The sequence below is a fragment of the Peromyscus californicus genome, unplaced genomic scaffold, assembly GCF_007827085.1.
Source record: "Peromyscus californicus insignis strain IS unplaced genomic scaffold, ASM782708v3 Scaffold_4__1_contigs__length_199733344, whole genome shotgun sequence".
In the NCBI taxonomy this organism is placed as follows: domain Eukaryota; kingdom Metazoa; phylum Chordata; class Mammalia; order Rodentia; family Cricetidae; genus Peromyscus; species Peromyscus californicus.
In genome coordinates this window covers 49,098,534-49,116,394 of record NW_026294562.1, presented here as the reverse complement: position 1 = coordinate 49,116,394, position 17,861 = coordinate 49,098,534, and the positions used below count along the sequence as shown (strand labels likewise).

The 17,861-nt window shown below is 35.9% G+C and overlaps 2 protein-coding genes across 2 annotated transcripts; one reads left to right on the top strand and one right to left on the bottom strand.

The window, feature by feature from the left end:
* Positions 1-1,389: 1,389 nt before the first annotated feature.
* LOC128093963 (olfactory receptor 5B12-like) lies at positions 1,390-2,334 on the bottom strand. Its single transcript, XM_052711918.1, has one exon. The coding sequence runs from the start codon at positions 2,332-2,334 to the stop codon at positions 1,390-1,392; it is 945 nt and encodes a 314-aa protein (XP_052567878.1).
* A 14,097-nt stretch (positions 2,335-16,431) lies between these two features.
* Positions 16,432-17,379, top strand: LOC128094002 (olfactory receptor 5B2-like). Its single transcript, XM_052712005.1, has one exon. It carries the CDS (start codon positions 16,432-16,434, stop codon positions 17,377-17,379), a length of 948 nt encoding a protein of 315 aa, XP_052567965.1.
* Positions 17,380-17,861: the final 482 nt, after the last annotated feature.

Sequence of the window (17,861 nt, the reverse complement as noted above, 5' to 3'; positions counted from 1 at the left end):
TTCTATTTGTTAACTTATGATATCTGGGAGAGGGATTTTTTCTTGTTACAGAGTAACTGCATTAAAACTCTTTATGTATATCTGTATATTTTAAGAGACTTTTATACTAATTTTATAGTAGTGGATTTCATATAGTATTTTCAAAAATCTTTAGTGTTATTCCTTCTGAGACTTTCTTTTTTACCCCGCTCTCCCATCTCTGATCCAGTTTAATTCTTCCTCATCCATTATTATCCTTTCCTCCTTCAGACTATGTATATTACATTTTCTTTCTCCCGAAATCATCTCTCATTACCATCATGGTCCCGTACTAGTTTCTAGGTACTTTAATATAAGCATACATATGTAAGTATTCAAATACATAATCCATATATGAAAGTAAACAATCATTGTTTATCTTTCTGTATCTGGGTTACCTAACTTATAATGATCATTTACAGCCCTATCATTTGCCTGTGAAATTAATACTTTTATTTTTCTTTGCAGGTGAATAATATTCTATTATATTTATGTGTGTGTTTCACACTTGCATTATACATTCATCTATTATGTGTGTCTAAGCTTTCTCCATTTCTTAATATTGAACAGAGTAGCATCTAACATGGATGAGCAGGTATCTCTGTGATAGATTACAGAGTCCTTTGGGACTATGTCAGGACAGCTATAACTGGATCACACTATAGATCTATTTCTAGCTTTTGGAGGAATTTTATATTGATTTCCATAGTGGCTACACCAGTTTTTACTTCCATCAACAGCAAAAAAGTATTCTCTTTTCCCCTCATTGATGTCAGCATTTGTTATCTTTTGCTTTTGTTTTTTTCTTAGCCTTTCTTACAGGAGAAAGATGAAATCTCAAAGTAGTGTTAATTTGAACTTTCCTCATGATTCAGAATTTGAATATTTGAAGAACATCTGATAGGTAATTGTGTTTCTTCTTTTGAGAATTCTCTGTTTAGTTCCATGCCCAGATTTTAAGTTGGGTTATTTACTTTCTTGGTGTTCATTATTATTTTTTTTTGATCTTTGTATGTTCTAGATGCTAGGCATAGCCATTTGTATAGTTGGTAAATATTATCCCCATAGGTTTCCAAAAAGAAGAGATGTGTGTATAGTGCATACATGCATACATGAACGTATATGTGTATATGAGCATGAGATAGTGGATATGACCATATTCATTTAAAGAAATCTCTAAATCTGCTATTCCTTCTTGATGGGTGATTGCTTCTAATTCATTGGTTCTAGTCCACTTATTTTTAAAGTAGTTTCATTTTAAACTTCACAACTAGCTGACAATTATTTTAATTAGAATTAAATGGACTGGATAGTCAATGTTTTCCATATACTTAGAAAGTGAAGATTTTTCATTATAGATTTGATGTGAAATTAAAATCTGAATGTTACTGAAGATTTTGCACTTGCCACAACTTTTTCGAATGCACTTTTGACCTCTTTGTTCCTCAGGCTGTAGACCAGAGGGTTCAGCATAGGGATGACCATGGTGTAGAACACTGATGCCATCTTGTCAGTGCCCATGGTGTGACTGGAGCTGGGCTGTAAGTACATGAAAATGACTGTCCCATAGAAGATGGAGACTGCAGTGAGGTGGGAAGCACAGGTGGAAAAAGCCTTCTGGCGTCCTTCAGATGAGTGCATCCTCAGAATTGTGATTAATATAAACAGGTAGGAAATCAAGATAACTACTATAGAGAAAAGAGCATTAAAACCTACCACAAAGAAAATCACCATTTCACTGACAGAGGTGTCTGAGCATGAGAGGGCCAGGAGAGGAGGGGCATCACAGAAGAAGTGGTCTATCACATTGGACTTGCAGAAGGAGAGTCTGAAAATGTTCCCAGTGTGGATGGAGGAATTCAGGAAGCCACAGACATAGGAGCTTATGGTCAGACAAGCACATGTGTTTGTAGTCATGGTGGTGGTGTAATGCAGGGGCTTGCACACTGCTGCATAGCGGTCATAAGCCATGGCAGCCAGGAGGAAACTTTCTGTAGTTATAAAGCCCACAAAGAAGAAGAATTGGGTGCCACAAGCATTGTGGGATATGAGTTTATCTGTTGAAAGGAGACCTGCCATTACTTTGGGTGTGACAGCTGAAGAATAACCAAAGTCCACCAGAGATAGGTGACTGAGGAAAAGGTACATGGGAGTGTGGAGGCGTGAGTCCATCAGAATCAACCCTATCATTCCCAGGTTCCCAAGCACAGTGCTGAGATAGATGAGAAAGAAGACAGTGAAGAGTGGGATCTGGAGCTTTGGGTCATCTGTTAACCCTGCAAGAACGAACTCAGTCACCTCTGTATTGTTCTCCATTGGGGATTATGTGACTTTCCTGCAGCAAAGAGAAAGGAGATCAGAATGAGAGATGGAGGGGAGACTGGTGATCCACTCTGCTTGTCTCTACATGCCTTCTCTCATTGTGCAAATAAATGTTCCTTTCCAACATTTTGATATAAGCAAGTCATGGCAGCAACATTTAAGTTTAAACTAAATTAAGTAAAATAAGGTCATGCTGTGTTCTAAAAGGGATGATGTATCTCAATCTGGCATCGGATGACTAAATTGAGCCCAGGGGTTGGGGCATTTTTTTTTTTTATAAGTACATCACATTAATTGCTATCTGGAACAATCTCCAAGTATGTATTTGAACTTTCAAAAACAAGCACAAATTATTTTATTCATGGAACTAGAATCATTTAAGGTATAATTTAGTCAGTGTATTATATTATAATACCATGGAGTACACACCTTTTATTCATTTTCTGAGTTTTTGTTGTGTTTTGTTCAGCTTTCAGCTTTGTTATGGTGTGGCTAATCAGACTGTGGGCTTTGAAAATGCTAGGCTAATGTTATTCACTGTAGTTAGAGGCTAAACATCACAAACTTACATGTGGACCAAGGGAATCAAATTGAAGACCCTGACATTAATCCGCACACCTATGAACATATAATTTTTGACAAAGAAGCCAAAAGTGCACAATGGAAAAAAGAAAACATCTTCAACAAATGGTGCTGGCATAACTGGATATCAACATGTAGAAGGCTGCAAATAGATCCATATCTATCACTGTGCACAAAACTTAAGTCCACGTGGATCAAGGACCTCAACATAAATCTAGCTACTCTGAATCTGCTAGAAGAGAAAGTAGGAAGTAGTCTTGAACGCATTGGCATAGGAGATCACTTCCTAAATAGAACACCAGTAGCACAGACACTGAGAGAAACAATCAATCAATGGGACCTCTTGAAACTGAGAAGCTTTTGTAGAGCAAAGGATATGGTCAACAAGGCAAAGCGACAGCCTACAGAATGGGAAAAGGTCTTCACCAACCCCACATCTGACAGAGGACTGCTATTCAGAATATATAAAGAACTCAAGAAATTAGATATCAAAATGCCCAGCAGTCCAAGTAAGAAATGGGCTATAGAATTAAACAGAGAATTCTCAACAGAGGAAACTCAAATGGCTGAAAGACATTTAAGGAATTGCTCAACATCCCTAGTCATCAGGGAAATGCAAATCAAAGCAACTCTGAGATACCACCTTACGCCTGTCAGAATGGCAATAATAAAAAACACTGAAGACACCTTATGCTGGAGAGGATGTGGAGCTAGGGGAACTCTCCTCCACTGCTGGTGGGAATGCAAACTTGTACAACCACTGTGGGAATCAGTATGGCAGTTTCTCAGAAAACTGGGAATCGATCTACCTCAAGACCGAGCCATACCACTCTTGGGCATATACCCAAGGAATGCTCAATCATACCACAAGAGCACTTGTTCAGCTATGTTCATATCAGCATTGTTTGTAATAGCCAGAACATGGAAACAACCCTTCTTAATTTTTTATGCAAGCTTTATCTCTTTATATGTGGATAGCCATTCCACCTGAGCAAAGTACAAGAGTCCCTTTATGTTTTAGTCATCATGGATATAAACTTACATATCTACATCTTAGTAGACTCATAAAATATGGATAATATATGCATCTAATAAATGCCTCTATTTTTGTAAGATTTAAAGTATAGGAGAAGATTCCTATTGTATCATTATCTTTCTATTCTTAGAATACAAGAAACTTTGGATAAGATAAAACACAAAATAAAGAAAATTATAAAATTTGCAGGTAGGTGGGTGGAGCTGCAAACAATTATCCCAAGTGAGGTAACCCGCACCTTGAAAGATAAATATCACATTTTTTTTTGGCATAGTAGATGTTAGTTTTGAATCTTAGTAAATGTGCAATTTTAAAAACCTTTTGTCATTGATGTTATGAGTTGCATAAGACAATTAATTATGCTTAAGTCATCATGCCTCTTGTGAAATCTCCACCTATCTGTGAATCAAGAATGTTTACAAGTAAAGTCTGAGTTTGCTTTTTATTGAAAATGTCTTTTACACAAATATTTTAGAATTTTGAAGTGAGGCCTGGAGAATTGATTTGGTGGTTAAGAACTCTATCTGCTCTTGTGGAGAATGTAGGTTCACTTCCCAGCACTCACATGATAGCTTACAACGACACATAACTGCAGTAGTTAGGAGTTTGAGACAACTATTCATTCTATTTAATAAATTTTATTGTATCTTCTGTGAGCAACAACATCTATTTGAACATTACTTGAATTTTATAAAGAGACTCTGATATAAAATAAAATGATTCAAGAAAATATATGTAAGTCATGGAAATGCAACTCAGAGCAAATGATCTGTCCTTCTGAGTCTCAGCTGTATAAAAACAGCTGGATCTTCAAATGTTTAGAGTTCCATGATCTATAACCTTTAGATATACTTTTAAAAAATCAAAACAAGCCGGGCGGTGGTGGCGCACGCCTTTAATCCCAGCACTCGGGAGGCAGAGGCAGGCGGATCTCTGTGAGTTCGAGGCCAGCCTGGTCTACAGCGCGAGATCCAGGAAAGGCGCAAAGCTACACAGAGAAACCCTGTCTCGAAAAACCAAAAAAAAAAAAAAAAAAATCAAAACAAATAAGCCATATAAAGCACCAGTTATTGTCCCTTCCCTCATTCTCTTAATAAGTGCAGTGTCTGTCTTAGGCCCAAGAATTTGGTTGATTTCTGGGTCCCCAGCAGGACACACACACATTTCCTAATGTTGGAAGTCTTCTGACTGAAGGAAACATCCAGGCTAATAGATATTGAGCTTTATTCTTATTTTCCATTCCTCAAGAAGAGCACAGTGATTTATTGTTTTCTTGCAATTGTGAAACAGTGATTTAGCATTGCTCAGTCCATGTAATGGTTAATAAGCCTTGTTTCTCATATTAGTAAGTCTCTATGGATAGAAATAGAGCATGTGTTTACGTTTTTTATATCATAGTTATATAATATAATTTTGTAACTCTTTTTGAGTATTTTGTAACTTGTTCTTAAGTTTGATATTTTCTCATTTATTAATTTCCATTTCTCCTTCAAAAATATTACTATGATTTTCCTGATTGCAGTAACATTTTACAGATGATACCCTCATTTAGTCTTTTCACCAACTCTGGTATTAGTTAAGATAACACATATTATCACATTCCCCAAAAGGGCCAACCAAGAGTATAATAGTTGAAATAACTATTTTAAAATCAACCAAGTTAATTTAGCAATGCAGGGTCCCATACCCTATTAACTGCCTTATATCATATGATAAACACACACACACACACACACACACACACACACACACACACACACACACACACACACACTACAATATTACCACTGTATTTGGGCATGCAGCCTCTGATTATCTCTGGTAAAAAGTATAACAATATACAAAACGTTGCAGCCTAAGCTCTCAGTGAACCAAAGGAAAGATGGCTGAACTCACAGGTTACTTCTGTCCTCAAATTCATGAGAGTTATGCGTCTGACCCAGAGGCTCACCTTCTTACCTGGGCAACACAGCATGCAAATATAGCACCTCCATACATAATTAGGGCTCAAATCATAATTCGACCCTTGAAAGTTAGAAAATGTCTTTATTTGGAGACTGTTACTTAGTATTTGGCATGAATGTTAAAGATCCCCAAATGGCTTTGGAGCCCTCTAATACAAGCACCATTCCTAGGTCTCCTGGTCTTCCTTCTTAGATGAATTATCTGACCTCTTTAAATTTCATAATATACTTATCTATAAAAAAGGAATAGTAGACAGGTAACCCCAAGGACACCTGCCCTGAAGGATGCCCAGTGTGACAAAAAAGTAATATTCATCATTTCTTGTACTTGGTAAGGTGTGATTACTGTTTTATCTAAATAAATAATACCACTATTATTTTTCCCCAGGGAACATGCTCTTGCTAACATGCCATTTGGGAAGAAATTAATTGTTGGTTCTAGACAATGATTAATAGTCAGCTCAACAACAAATATAAAAGAGGCTCTTATTTTGGGCTACTGCATTTAGTAATAGGCCAATGGAGACTTCACATGCTCAAAAGTGGTAACCAGGAGAGAGTTCTATAGTCATGGAGCTCTCATGGGAAAATATCCCAAGAGGATTACAACGAGCCCTTATCTCACACATCTGGGGACCAAGTGATTAAAGATTTTATGGAAATCCAGCACTGCTTATCAATGTAGATCATGGGATTATTTTCATTAATTTTTTTAAATAATTCTTTTGGTAATGAAAGAACTACAGGATTTCAATTTGACAGTCAGGTTAAGGGATAGAAATTTTTATTTTTTGTGTCCATAGTACATGTATGCTTCCCTTAATATGCATTATTTAGTTTTAGAGAAGGAATGTCAATATGTTCAATTGTTTTTGACCCCTGCTGAGTTTGAACTACAGTGCTGAGACTTGCTAACAAGCCCATGCAAAATAAGAAACATTCTTTGCATTTGTGGTGCTTAAGTACAGTGATTATAATAAGTACAAAACAACACAAGAAGCACACAATTGTGTGTACAGAGACATACACAGCATACAGAATAAGAACAGAAATAGTACATAGGACATTGAAAGGGAAAAGAGAGTTTTACTTGATATTAGCTTGTCAGAATACTTTCTGAGGAAAGTGAACATTTCTTTAAGTCCTAAACATGAGAGAGGACCAGTATGAGTATGCCTGTGTCAAACATGGAGATTGCATGGTAAAAGTCCAGAGTTTCAAGGCAATCCAAACTCTTAAACAAACGAGATAGCTACAGCATCAACAAAAGGTCATTGGTTGTAAGTAATTTCCATGGCAGTATTCTCCTCAAAACTACAAACAGCTATGAATTTTGTTTGGCTGTGGTTTTCTATAGTGGTCACTGCCTGTTTCAAAGAGAAGTTCTTTGATGAGGGGTGAAGACTACATCACCCGTTGGTATATGGTACACGTTCAGATTGTTGTTAGGAATCATGATAGTTTAGTAAAGTGCTGCTGTACGTTCTTCTCCAATATACATGATTTCACTATTACTGAGTAGTTAGGTAACTTTCCAACACCAGGCATGCTTTCTATCTTGTTAAGTCGTCTATAAGTCTAGTTAGAGAACTGTTGGTTACCACCAGTGTATGTGAGCTACTACTGCACCCTTAGAGTGCTATGCTATGCTTCTTGTTACAGAGACATCTACAAAATATTCCAACACCTAAGGCTCGGGAAACATTGTGGAAGAGGGGGCAGAAAGGTTGTAAGGGCCAGAAGAGCCGTGATTTTGATATGAGTGTCTCTTAGTAATGTCAGAAGTTACACTTATAAAGTATCATCAATGTGACTGACTATAAATGACCTGAACAAGGACAACAACAGACATGCTAAAGTGGACCAGGGCAAGCCTCACCCCTATACAAAGAACTAAAGGAAGCAAAAGATAACATGGAGAGGGAGAAATAATTTTCTTTAGGGAAGGGCACAGAAATTGGTCATTTCTTTAGTATCCATTGCTAGTGATGTCACCCTAAACACCCTAAATATTTGTCCTTTTAGCCACTAAGTTAATAAAACATAGGTTATTCCTTTTGGCTGTAAATAGTTCAAATAATCAATTATAAAGATCACTGCCTCTTGGAGCTTCTGATGTCTAATCTAGATTGGAGGATAAAAATAAGTTACTAATATTGGCGCACGCCTTTAATCCCAGCACTCGGGAGGCAGAGCCAGGTGGATCTCTGTGAGTTCGAGGCCAGCCTGGGCTACCAAGCGAGTCCCAGGAAAGGCACAAAGCTACACAGAGAAACCCTGTCTCGAAAAACGGAAAAAAAAAATAAGTTACTAATAAACAGGATTGTGATATAATGACGGAAAGGACAAGAAGGCTGAGTGTTGAGAAGTATGTAAACTGATCTTAGCTTATTTGTAAATCCTTATAGCTGAAAGAAGTGGACACATGTCCCTGTTCCTAACTAAGAAGTAATCTTTAATTGATCATCACTTGTAAATGAAAATTTAGTTTCCTCTAGGGAGTCCACTGGGGTAAGATACTACTCTAAAGGGCAGGATGCCTTCCCAACATTAGATGGTCAACAGAAAATGTACTTAATGGCATACTTGGAGGTCCATTGTCTCATAATGCATCAGGGCTTTCCTTTTTATTTTTTATTATTTTTTAAAATTTTATCTTATTTTCTATTTTAAATTTTACTTTAATACTATTTATATATATTTTCATTTCTCTTTTTACTCTACAGGTCCTTTGGGTACACATTATGGCTTCTGGTTTAGTATTTTTGTGGAATTTCTGTGTGTGGGTATCTGTTTCCTGGGCCTTCTCTTGGGCTCTTTTCTTTTTGTTTGTCTGTTTTCTCCAATTCCTGTGTGTTAGTTTTTGTTTTATCTTATTATATTATATTTTATTATCACCCCTTAGAAGCCTGTTTTCTAATAAGAGACCCAAAAGGAATGGGTATGGATTGGAGAAGGGAGATGGGGAGGAACTGAGAAGAGTAGAGGGAGGTGGGGAAACTGCAATCAGTATATACTTTGTGAGGAAAAGAAATCTATTTTCAATGGAAGAAATAAATCAAGTGCAAAGAATTTCTCATGGGTAAGAAATTTAGCATATAACATAATAAAACACATTTGGGACTTATACCAAATATATAGAAATAGCCAGCTGGTCCTTGGTCTCTAGTATGTTATGTGACATCATAATTTATAGTTTCATTTATTTGTGTATGTTTGTTTGTAGGTAGGTAAGCTGATGCATGTGGGTCACTTGTGTGTAAAGCCCAGAAGTCATTCTTGGCACTTTCCTCAGTCACTCTCTACTCCAGAGTCCTCATTCTATTCTACTGCTTTACATATCTGCTTTTATGCCAATACCATGTTGTTTTTCTTACTCTGGTTCTGCAATGTATTTGGAAACCAGGCACTGTTATATCTCCAGTATTAATCTGTTTATTCATTTTTACATTTTCAATAAATGTATATAGTGTTTCTTGGTCATGTCCACCTCTGACTCCCTCTTCCAACTCCTCCTAGGCCTATCCAACACAATCTATTATCATTACTTGTGGTTGTACACGATAACTGGATGGTAAGACAGTATTGCTGAAGATGCCACACATTTTGGTTGGAGGATACAGTAAACTCAATATCAAACTTATCAGAAAACTCTCCCAATGAGGGCTTCTTTCCTAGGGCTGGAAGATCCTATTCAGGCTGCTAGTGGAGAAAAGAGAGCAATGTTCTTACTCAGAATCCTGAACGCTACAGTGTAGACCTGTCAGGAAAATTACGTCCACCATTGCAACAGTGGGAGTGCCATTATTGGGGATTATAAATCTTTCTCTGATTGGATTTGAGGCCAGCATTTGATCTTTTGGCCCAGGATAGGTTTGGATATTCATGGTCTTTTGTGGTTCCATATGAAATTTTCCATTTATTTTTTTAGTTCTATGAAGACCATCATTAAATGTGCATATTGCTTTTAGTAGTATAGTCAGTACTTGTAGATTATATTTGAATACCCATATTATGAATAATTCATTATTCATAATAGCTACAATGTGCAATCAGTCTAGGTGTCCACCAACAAGTGAATGGATAAAGAAAATACAGTAGACTTGCACAAAGGAGTTATTATTTGGCTATAAAGACAGAAATCATGTCATATTCAGAACTGGAATCCATGTGAAAGTGAAATAAGTCAGACTCAGAAAGAAAAGCATCCCATTTTCTTTCATGCCAGAAGAGTAAGTAAAAGATATTTTAAAAGGTCAACTTGAAAGTAGTAAGTAAATTGACAACTAGGAAAGACTGAGGGGATTGGGGAAAGGGAGAAAGAAAATAAAAGATGGTAGATGGTAATCAATTGTATTGAAGCATGCTATGTGTATGAGAGAGAATATTACTATAAAACTCACAAATATATATATATTGTAATGCATTAATATTACAATAATAATATGTAAATTATGAATATTGAATACATGTGATATGTATTCAAAAGAGAAATAATTTTCTTAAGGATTTTTTTTACTATTGTATACTAATTGTGCAACTTAATGAGCTTATGATATTTCATTTAGCCATATTATGCCATTTGATCACATGTTCCTTCCTTTGTTACATTCTTTTTATACTCCATTTCCTGTTATGTTATAGCTTTCCTTTTCTCTTATTTCCACATATTAAAAAAACATGAAACATTAGCTTTTGTAATAGCTGGCTTATTTTATTCAATTAACATGATGATGTCTAGTTCCATCTAGTTTTCTGCAGAAAACATGATCTCATTCTTCAAGACTGGAAAGAGACATTTCCTTTACCCTTCATCTGCTGATGGGCAAGCAGACTGATTTTATAATCTCACGGATTTTATAATCTGACTGCTGTGAATAGTGCTGCGGTAGTCAAGGGTGTGCAAGTGTGTCTCCATAGTAAGTTGACTTTGATTTTTTTGAGTATCATCTGCTCAGAACTCCTATATTTAGATTATAAAATATTTTTAATTTTAATTGTTTGAAGAATCTTCCATAATGATTTCCACAGTGTGTAAATTATTTTAGATTATTTCCATGAGGCTATAAGTGTTACTTTTTCATAGTTGATACTGACAGCAAGCAGGTTAAAGAAGAAATCTTTAAAAAATAAACTGTTTTCAGCTAAAAAGACGAAAAGTACACTGTGTAGAAAGTAAAGAACTCACCACAAATAATATTAACACATCATTTTTATTCATAAGAAGCTGAGCTAGGTCTCCAAAGACAGTTTAATTGTTGCTCCTTTAGGCAACTGGAGTGAGAGATATGGCTGTCCTCCTGGGCATGCAGTCTCTGAAGGACTTCATGCCTGTATAAATTCCCTAGATCCCATGTATTGTTTTCTAGAATCCCAACTTGGCTCTATTTGACACTGTTTTTGTTGGAGCAGTCAAAGTCCTTTTGGTGGTCATTTACTGGATTTAATGTAAAGGTTGTTATTTTGCTCAGTAGTTTTTTTTTAGAGATTTATTATTGCTACTTTTAAATTGTATGAATGTGTGCACATGCGCACATGTGAACATGGATGCCTACAAATATAGAGGCATCAGATTAACTGGAGCTATAACTAAAGGTGGTTGGGAAACTCCCAAGGTAGGTGTTTGAACCCACACTCAGGTCCTGTGCAAGAGCAGTACATGCTCTTAACCAATAAGTAATCTTTTCATTCCTATGATAAGTGGTTTTTAACACACATTTGCATATTATTATAAGCCTATAGCATTAAAAAATTATATCCCACATCTAAGAATGAGGTCTGTGTTCAGAGTGATTACCTTCTCTTACAGTTGCTCATAACTTCACTTAGTGTTCAGACTTTCTTCTATTTGCCTAAATAGCAGTACTGTGTGACATGTTGAGCATTCTCTAATCTCTTTGTAGTCATCTGCGGCTATTGAACTTCCATCTTTGGGAATGGTCACCAAGAATAACTTCTTCAGCTGGAGCCTTTCATTCTTTGGATAAGACTTACAGTTGGATCCCAAGTGACACTGTGTCACCTTCTTTGAAGAGCAAGGTGAGTTTCTAGCTCAATCCTGTCTGCGGTTTATTTAGACTGCAAAAATAGAGTGTGTGCTGTGTAATAGTCCAACAGTAATCATTTATGAAGGATTCGGGTTCATCCCCTATGTTTCTAATATGTATGTGAGTTCATGCCACTTATATAAAATCCAGATAAAATCTCAATGACTTAAATAATAAGAGATAATATTATTGTAGTCATTTGAAGTTCTGTGATTAGGATAGTAGTTGTGCAAAGAAAAATATGTATCACATTTCTCTCACACTAAGAATATAGGAGATGAAAAAAAGAGGACATAAAGATGAAAGGGGTGTTATTAGGAATGGGAAGAAGAAGAAATAGTAACACATGGGTGAATGTGATTAAAATTCATAAATGGAGAAATGTCACAATGACACATTATTGTGTAATTAGTTATGAAAAAAGGGAGAAAAGGGATTAGTAGGCAGTCAATAAATGCTTGTTGAGACAACAAACAAATCAATGAATAAATGGAGGCAGTAAATGGACAATGATCCCATTTACTGAGCATTTTGTGGTTGTGGTGATTTGAATGAGAAACGCCTCACATAGGCTCAGGCATTTGAATACTTGGTTCCTAATTGGTGGTGCTATGTTGGGGAGGTTTAGGAGCTGCAGCAGTTCTGGAGGAAGTATGCTACCAAGGGCATGTTTTGAGATTATATTATCTCTCCCTATTTCCAGTTTTTTCTCTCTGCTTCATGTTTGCAATTGAGGATTCAATCTTTCAAGTTCCTGCTCCAGCCAACATGCCTGCCTGGAACCATACATTCAAATAAATCTTGCCTTCAGTAAGTCATTTTTGGTCATGGTATTTTATCACAGCAACAGAAAAGTAACTAATACAATGGTCCTACATGTCTAAAATCAAATTTCATGATTAACTTTATGAGACTCTTAATAGTAGTGGTCTTCAACTTTCCTAATGCTATAACCTTTCAATACAGTTCCTCATCTCATGGTGACCCTGAACCATAAAATAATATTGTTGCTACTTCATAACCATAATTTTGCTATGGTTATGAATTATAATGTAAATATCTGGTATTCAGGATATCTGACATGCGACCCCCCAAAGGGCTCAGGATCCACAGGTTGGGAATCATTGCTTTATAGGCTCTTGCTTAAAAGGTGTTAGAATTTTGGAATAAAGAATCCATACCAAGACATACCATTTTTGTATGGTGATTTAGTCTTGCTTAAAAGGTGTTAGAATTTTGGAATAAAGAATCCATACCAAGACATACCATTTTTGTATGGTGATTTAACATGGCCAAGTACACACACACACACACACACACATACACACATATACACACACATTACTTCATACTCATGGCAAAGCAAAAAAATAACTCATGGAACCTTGCTTCTTCTTCATTTGAACTTGACTTGTACTGTCTTTCTTTTCTTTCTCCAATATATGTATGCAAAAACATAGAAAAATCAGCTGTACATGATACCTGTGACATTCTGAAAGTTATTACTAATAATAGTGATATTAAACTTATTCAACAAAATTATAGCTTGATCTACTATTCAATTTTACCATATGTTATTAAATCATAATCTTCCATGAGTAACACACTTTTCTGTAATGATCTGTGGTAAATTTAATTTCCAAAATCTCACCTGTGGCAAACTTATAGAGGGTTTTAATGCTGAAGATTTGAAGAATATAAAAATTTATATTGATAGTTTATGTATAGTATAGTTTATCAATGTTTAATTATGTTTCATGAAATTAGTGTTCATTAATCCCAGTAAATGAGTCAACATATGATCTCAATATCTCTTATTCTTTAATAATTTAAAGAATATTATTATTATATTGAATGCAATATGAGATCTATTGAATGAAATCTTATTGATGAGGAATATAGTTTCATAAAAATATCAGTGAAACGCATATGAATTATTTTGTTCATCTAGGAGTCTTCACTTCTGTAGTATCTCAGAGTGCCTATTACTGGTGATGTTTGATTTCTCCATGAGGATTGTTCTTTTAGGCCTGGGGGAGAGGGAAGAAGGGACTGTGTGGGAGGAGTGGAGGGGAGGGAAACTGGTAGAGATGTAATGTATAAGAGAAGAATAAAAGTTATAAAAAGTTGTTTTTCTTGGGCAATAATCCTTTCTTCATGAGCTGATTCACACAACAAACACATCTGGATTACATGATAGACCCTGAGTGTTGCAGTAGATATGTAGACAGAAATAAAAGTCAACAGGTTTCTTTAAGTTTTTATCAGACATTCAAACATATGAGTATACTATGGATTTCCCAATAACTACAAAGTAGCAATTATTTCTATTTGAAAAGAATTTATAAATCATGTTCAAATTATTACATGAAAATGCAAATCTCAACACAATTTACTGGTTCTAAAATTCAGACAGTTTTTACAATGTCAGACTGACTTATATTTATAAAATTGCACCATTGTTCTAATTATTGCCCTTTCTATGTTTACTGATATGCTAAGTGCATTGTATAATAGAGAAACAAAATTTAAATCAGAATAACTTATACTACAGGCGTATTAAGAAGACCGAGGACAATAGAGCATCTGGCACAGAGGAGAATGGTGCTCACTTTATCTTTAGAGAAAAAAAGCAGTCTCTACATACATCTCTCTGCATTTGAAAAGACAAAGTTCTAATGTTTGCAAGATCTCCAGTCCTTAGGCCTTCTGTCTCCAGGTGTCCATGTTTGTACATCACCTCAGGTTTCTCAGTTGTAACTTTCCTAGTGACCGAATTGAGATCATTTCTTTCCAGTTGTGCCCTAAATGTCAGTGTAGGTTGGTGTGGCTCACCATTAGGGAATGGCGGTGACTAAGAAATGAATTTTGGGGGTATTTTAGAGATAGGATTAACAGCATGTGTTCATAGATTATATGTGGAATGGGGAGGAAAGAGTCCAAATGGAGTAATCTTTGTATTCTATTATTTTTAGAGTTTATTTAGTTTAGATAGATATCCAAAGGATATTTTGAAAATTGATACCAGTTAGCATAGGTAGACTATGATAAGGAGGCTGAGGAAACACAATCATGAAAATTGTGATGATATTTCATGATGTGATTATACTGTTGAAAAATTTTGAATCTTCAAAGATTGTCATGCAATAAAAGCCTAGTGCCTCATAATTTGTGTCTCAGAATAAAATTTTGTATTGTTTATATTTGTGAAAGTCATATATGCTTAAACAAGCTTGGATTTAAATTAAAAAATTACTGACATAATGCTTTTTTAGACATATGGTTAAAATATTTGTGTTGCGTTTCCTTTGATATTTTGTTTTTTCTTCCATGATACTGTATATATTATTATTACTTCATTAACAGTATTGTTTGTTTAATGATAGTATGCTTATGGTTTATTGTGTCCTAACAATGAGGCAGAATTCTTAGTGATTTAAACATATCAACTTAATACATTTTCCAAACATCCTGGTAAAAAACAATTTTCATTATTATTTTAAACTGAGACACAGTAAGATGGCTACTTATCCAATGTTACCTGATCTGTACGTGGATAAATCAGGTATAAAGTGCCACAGGTCAGTGGCAGAGACTATGTCCTGTACAATCACAGCATGCTATCTCTCAGGGTGCTTGTATGATCTCAAAGCACTTTAAAAAATACAAGAATTATGCAACCTAGGAAAAGTAGGAAGCACAATGATCATTTTTCCAATTAATTGAATTCTTGGGTTGTTCATGTTTGTTGAAGGGAATAATTAAGAATGAGCATCTCTCTTATTCTTTGTTGCTTCCCTAAGGGAGGTGAAGTAGGTGTAGGTTGCTCAGTGTAGTTTTCATTTGAATGGTAAATAAGTGTTGAGTTTTATACACTTTGGGGGCATGTCTTTTAAAGAAGACTTTTCTTTGAAGAGTTAAAGTATGAATAGGTTTCTTTAGATCTCAAATGGATTTCAGCTGTATGTATGAATATCTCGTATCTCACCATGGTATATCCAGAAAGGTAGTGATGCACCACTGTTCTCATGCAATTATACAATAAGACAGTAAGATTAAACTTATTAATATCCATTATTTTGTAGTCACATAGCACATGGTACTTGGTTATTTTGTATCTGATTCTGAAATGACAGTTATGAAAGAGTAGTTTATTGTTGAAACAAACTTTCAACTCAAATTAGAATTTGTGAGTGAAACTTGGGAGACAACCGAGTGGTCATTTGGAATATCTGAGTGCTGTTGGGAACTAACAGATACCATACAAAAGGCTCTAGTGATTACATTGTAAGAAAATGGTAAGATTACAGCAGTCTCATGGTTATTGGGAATCCTGTATTAGTACTGAGATCATGCAGATAATGTCATTTGAGTGACAGGAGTTCTCTGGCATCTATTCCTGAGTATTAGTGATGTATTTACTTTCCTTTATTTGTTTGGACAGGTGATACACAATTTCAAAATGTCATACTTGGAGAATAGCACTAAGGTGACTAAGTTTACACTTTTGGGATTGACTGACAACCCGGAGCTGGAAGTCCCCCTGTTCATAACATTTACCCTCATCTATCTCATCACACTGATTGGGAACTTGGGCATGATTGTGTTGATCTGGCTGGACTCCCGTCTCCACACTCCCATGTATCTTTTCCTCAGTAATCTCTCTCTGGCAGACTGTGTTTACTCCTCAGCTGTGACTCCAAAGGTGATGGCTGGGCTCCTCACAGGGGATAAAGTTATCTCCTATGGGGGATGTGTTACTCAAATGTTCTTCTTTGTGTCTTTTGCCAGTGTTGACTGTTTCCTACTTGCTGTCATGGCTTTTGACAGGCATGCTGCAGTTTGCAAGCCCTTACATTATACCACCACAATGACTGCTAGTGTGTGTGCTCACATGGTGATTGGCTGCTATGCCTGGGGCTTGTTTGAGTCTGCTATACACACTGGATTCACCTTTTCCCTCTCCTTCTGCCATTCTAATGTGGTCCATCACTTTTTCTGTGATATCCCTCCAATCCTGTCTCTTTCTTGCTCTGATATATACGTGAATGAGATCGTGCTCTTTATATTAGCCTCATTCAATGTCTTTTTTGCTCTGATAGTTATCTTGACCTCCTATGCATTCATATTCATTGCTATCCTGAGGATGTGTTCAGCAGAAGGACGGAAGAAAGCCTTCTCTACTTGTGCATCCCACCTCACCGCTGTGACCATATTCTATGGAACTGTAATCTTCATGTACCTACAGCCCAGTTCTAGTCATTCCATGGACAACGACCAAATGGCATCTGTGTTCTACACCATAGTCATTCCTATGTTGAACCCAGTTGTCTATAGCTTAAGGAATAAAGAAGTTCATAATGCTTTCAAGAAAGCTGTTGAGAAAATGAAGACTTTTTTCAGTTCCTAATTTTTTAAATTTTAGATTATAAATTTTATTGAAAATAAGTAATATTTTTGAAAAAATACTGATAAAAATTTAAATTTTTCATGTATTATTTTTGCCTTCTCCCATTTTGCTAAAGGATTATCTCCTTTTGTTGATGACCATTTTTATTTAAGAGCAAGCATTGTACTGATCATTGGTGGTGGTTATTTGGTACTTGATAACAATACAAAGTTACAAAGCTGATTTACTGGAAATCTGACTGTATATGTATCTTTTTTACTAAGAATTTTTTTTATTCATTTTACATACCAATCACAGATCTCCCTCTTCCATCCACCCATTCCTTCAGCCTCCCCCTGCCAAAACCCAGTCTCCATTCCCTCCTACAAGAAGGTAAGCCCTTCCATGGGAGTCAGCAGAGCCTGGAACATTCAGCAGAGGCAGGTCTGAGCCCCTCCCTCCTCCTCAAGGCTGTGTGAGGTGTCCCACCACAGGTAGTGGGC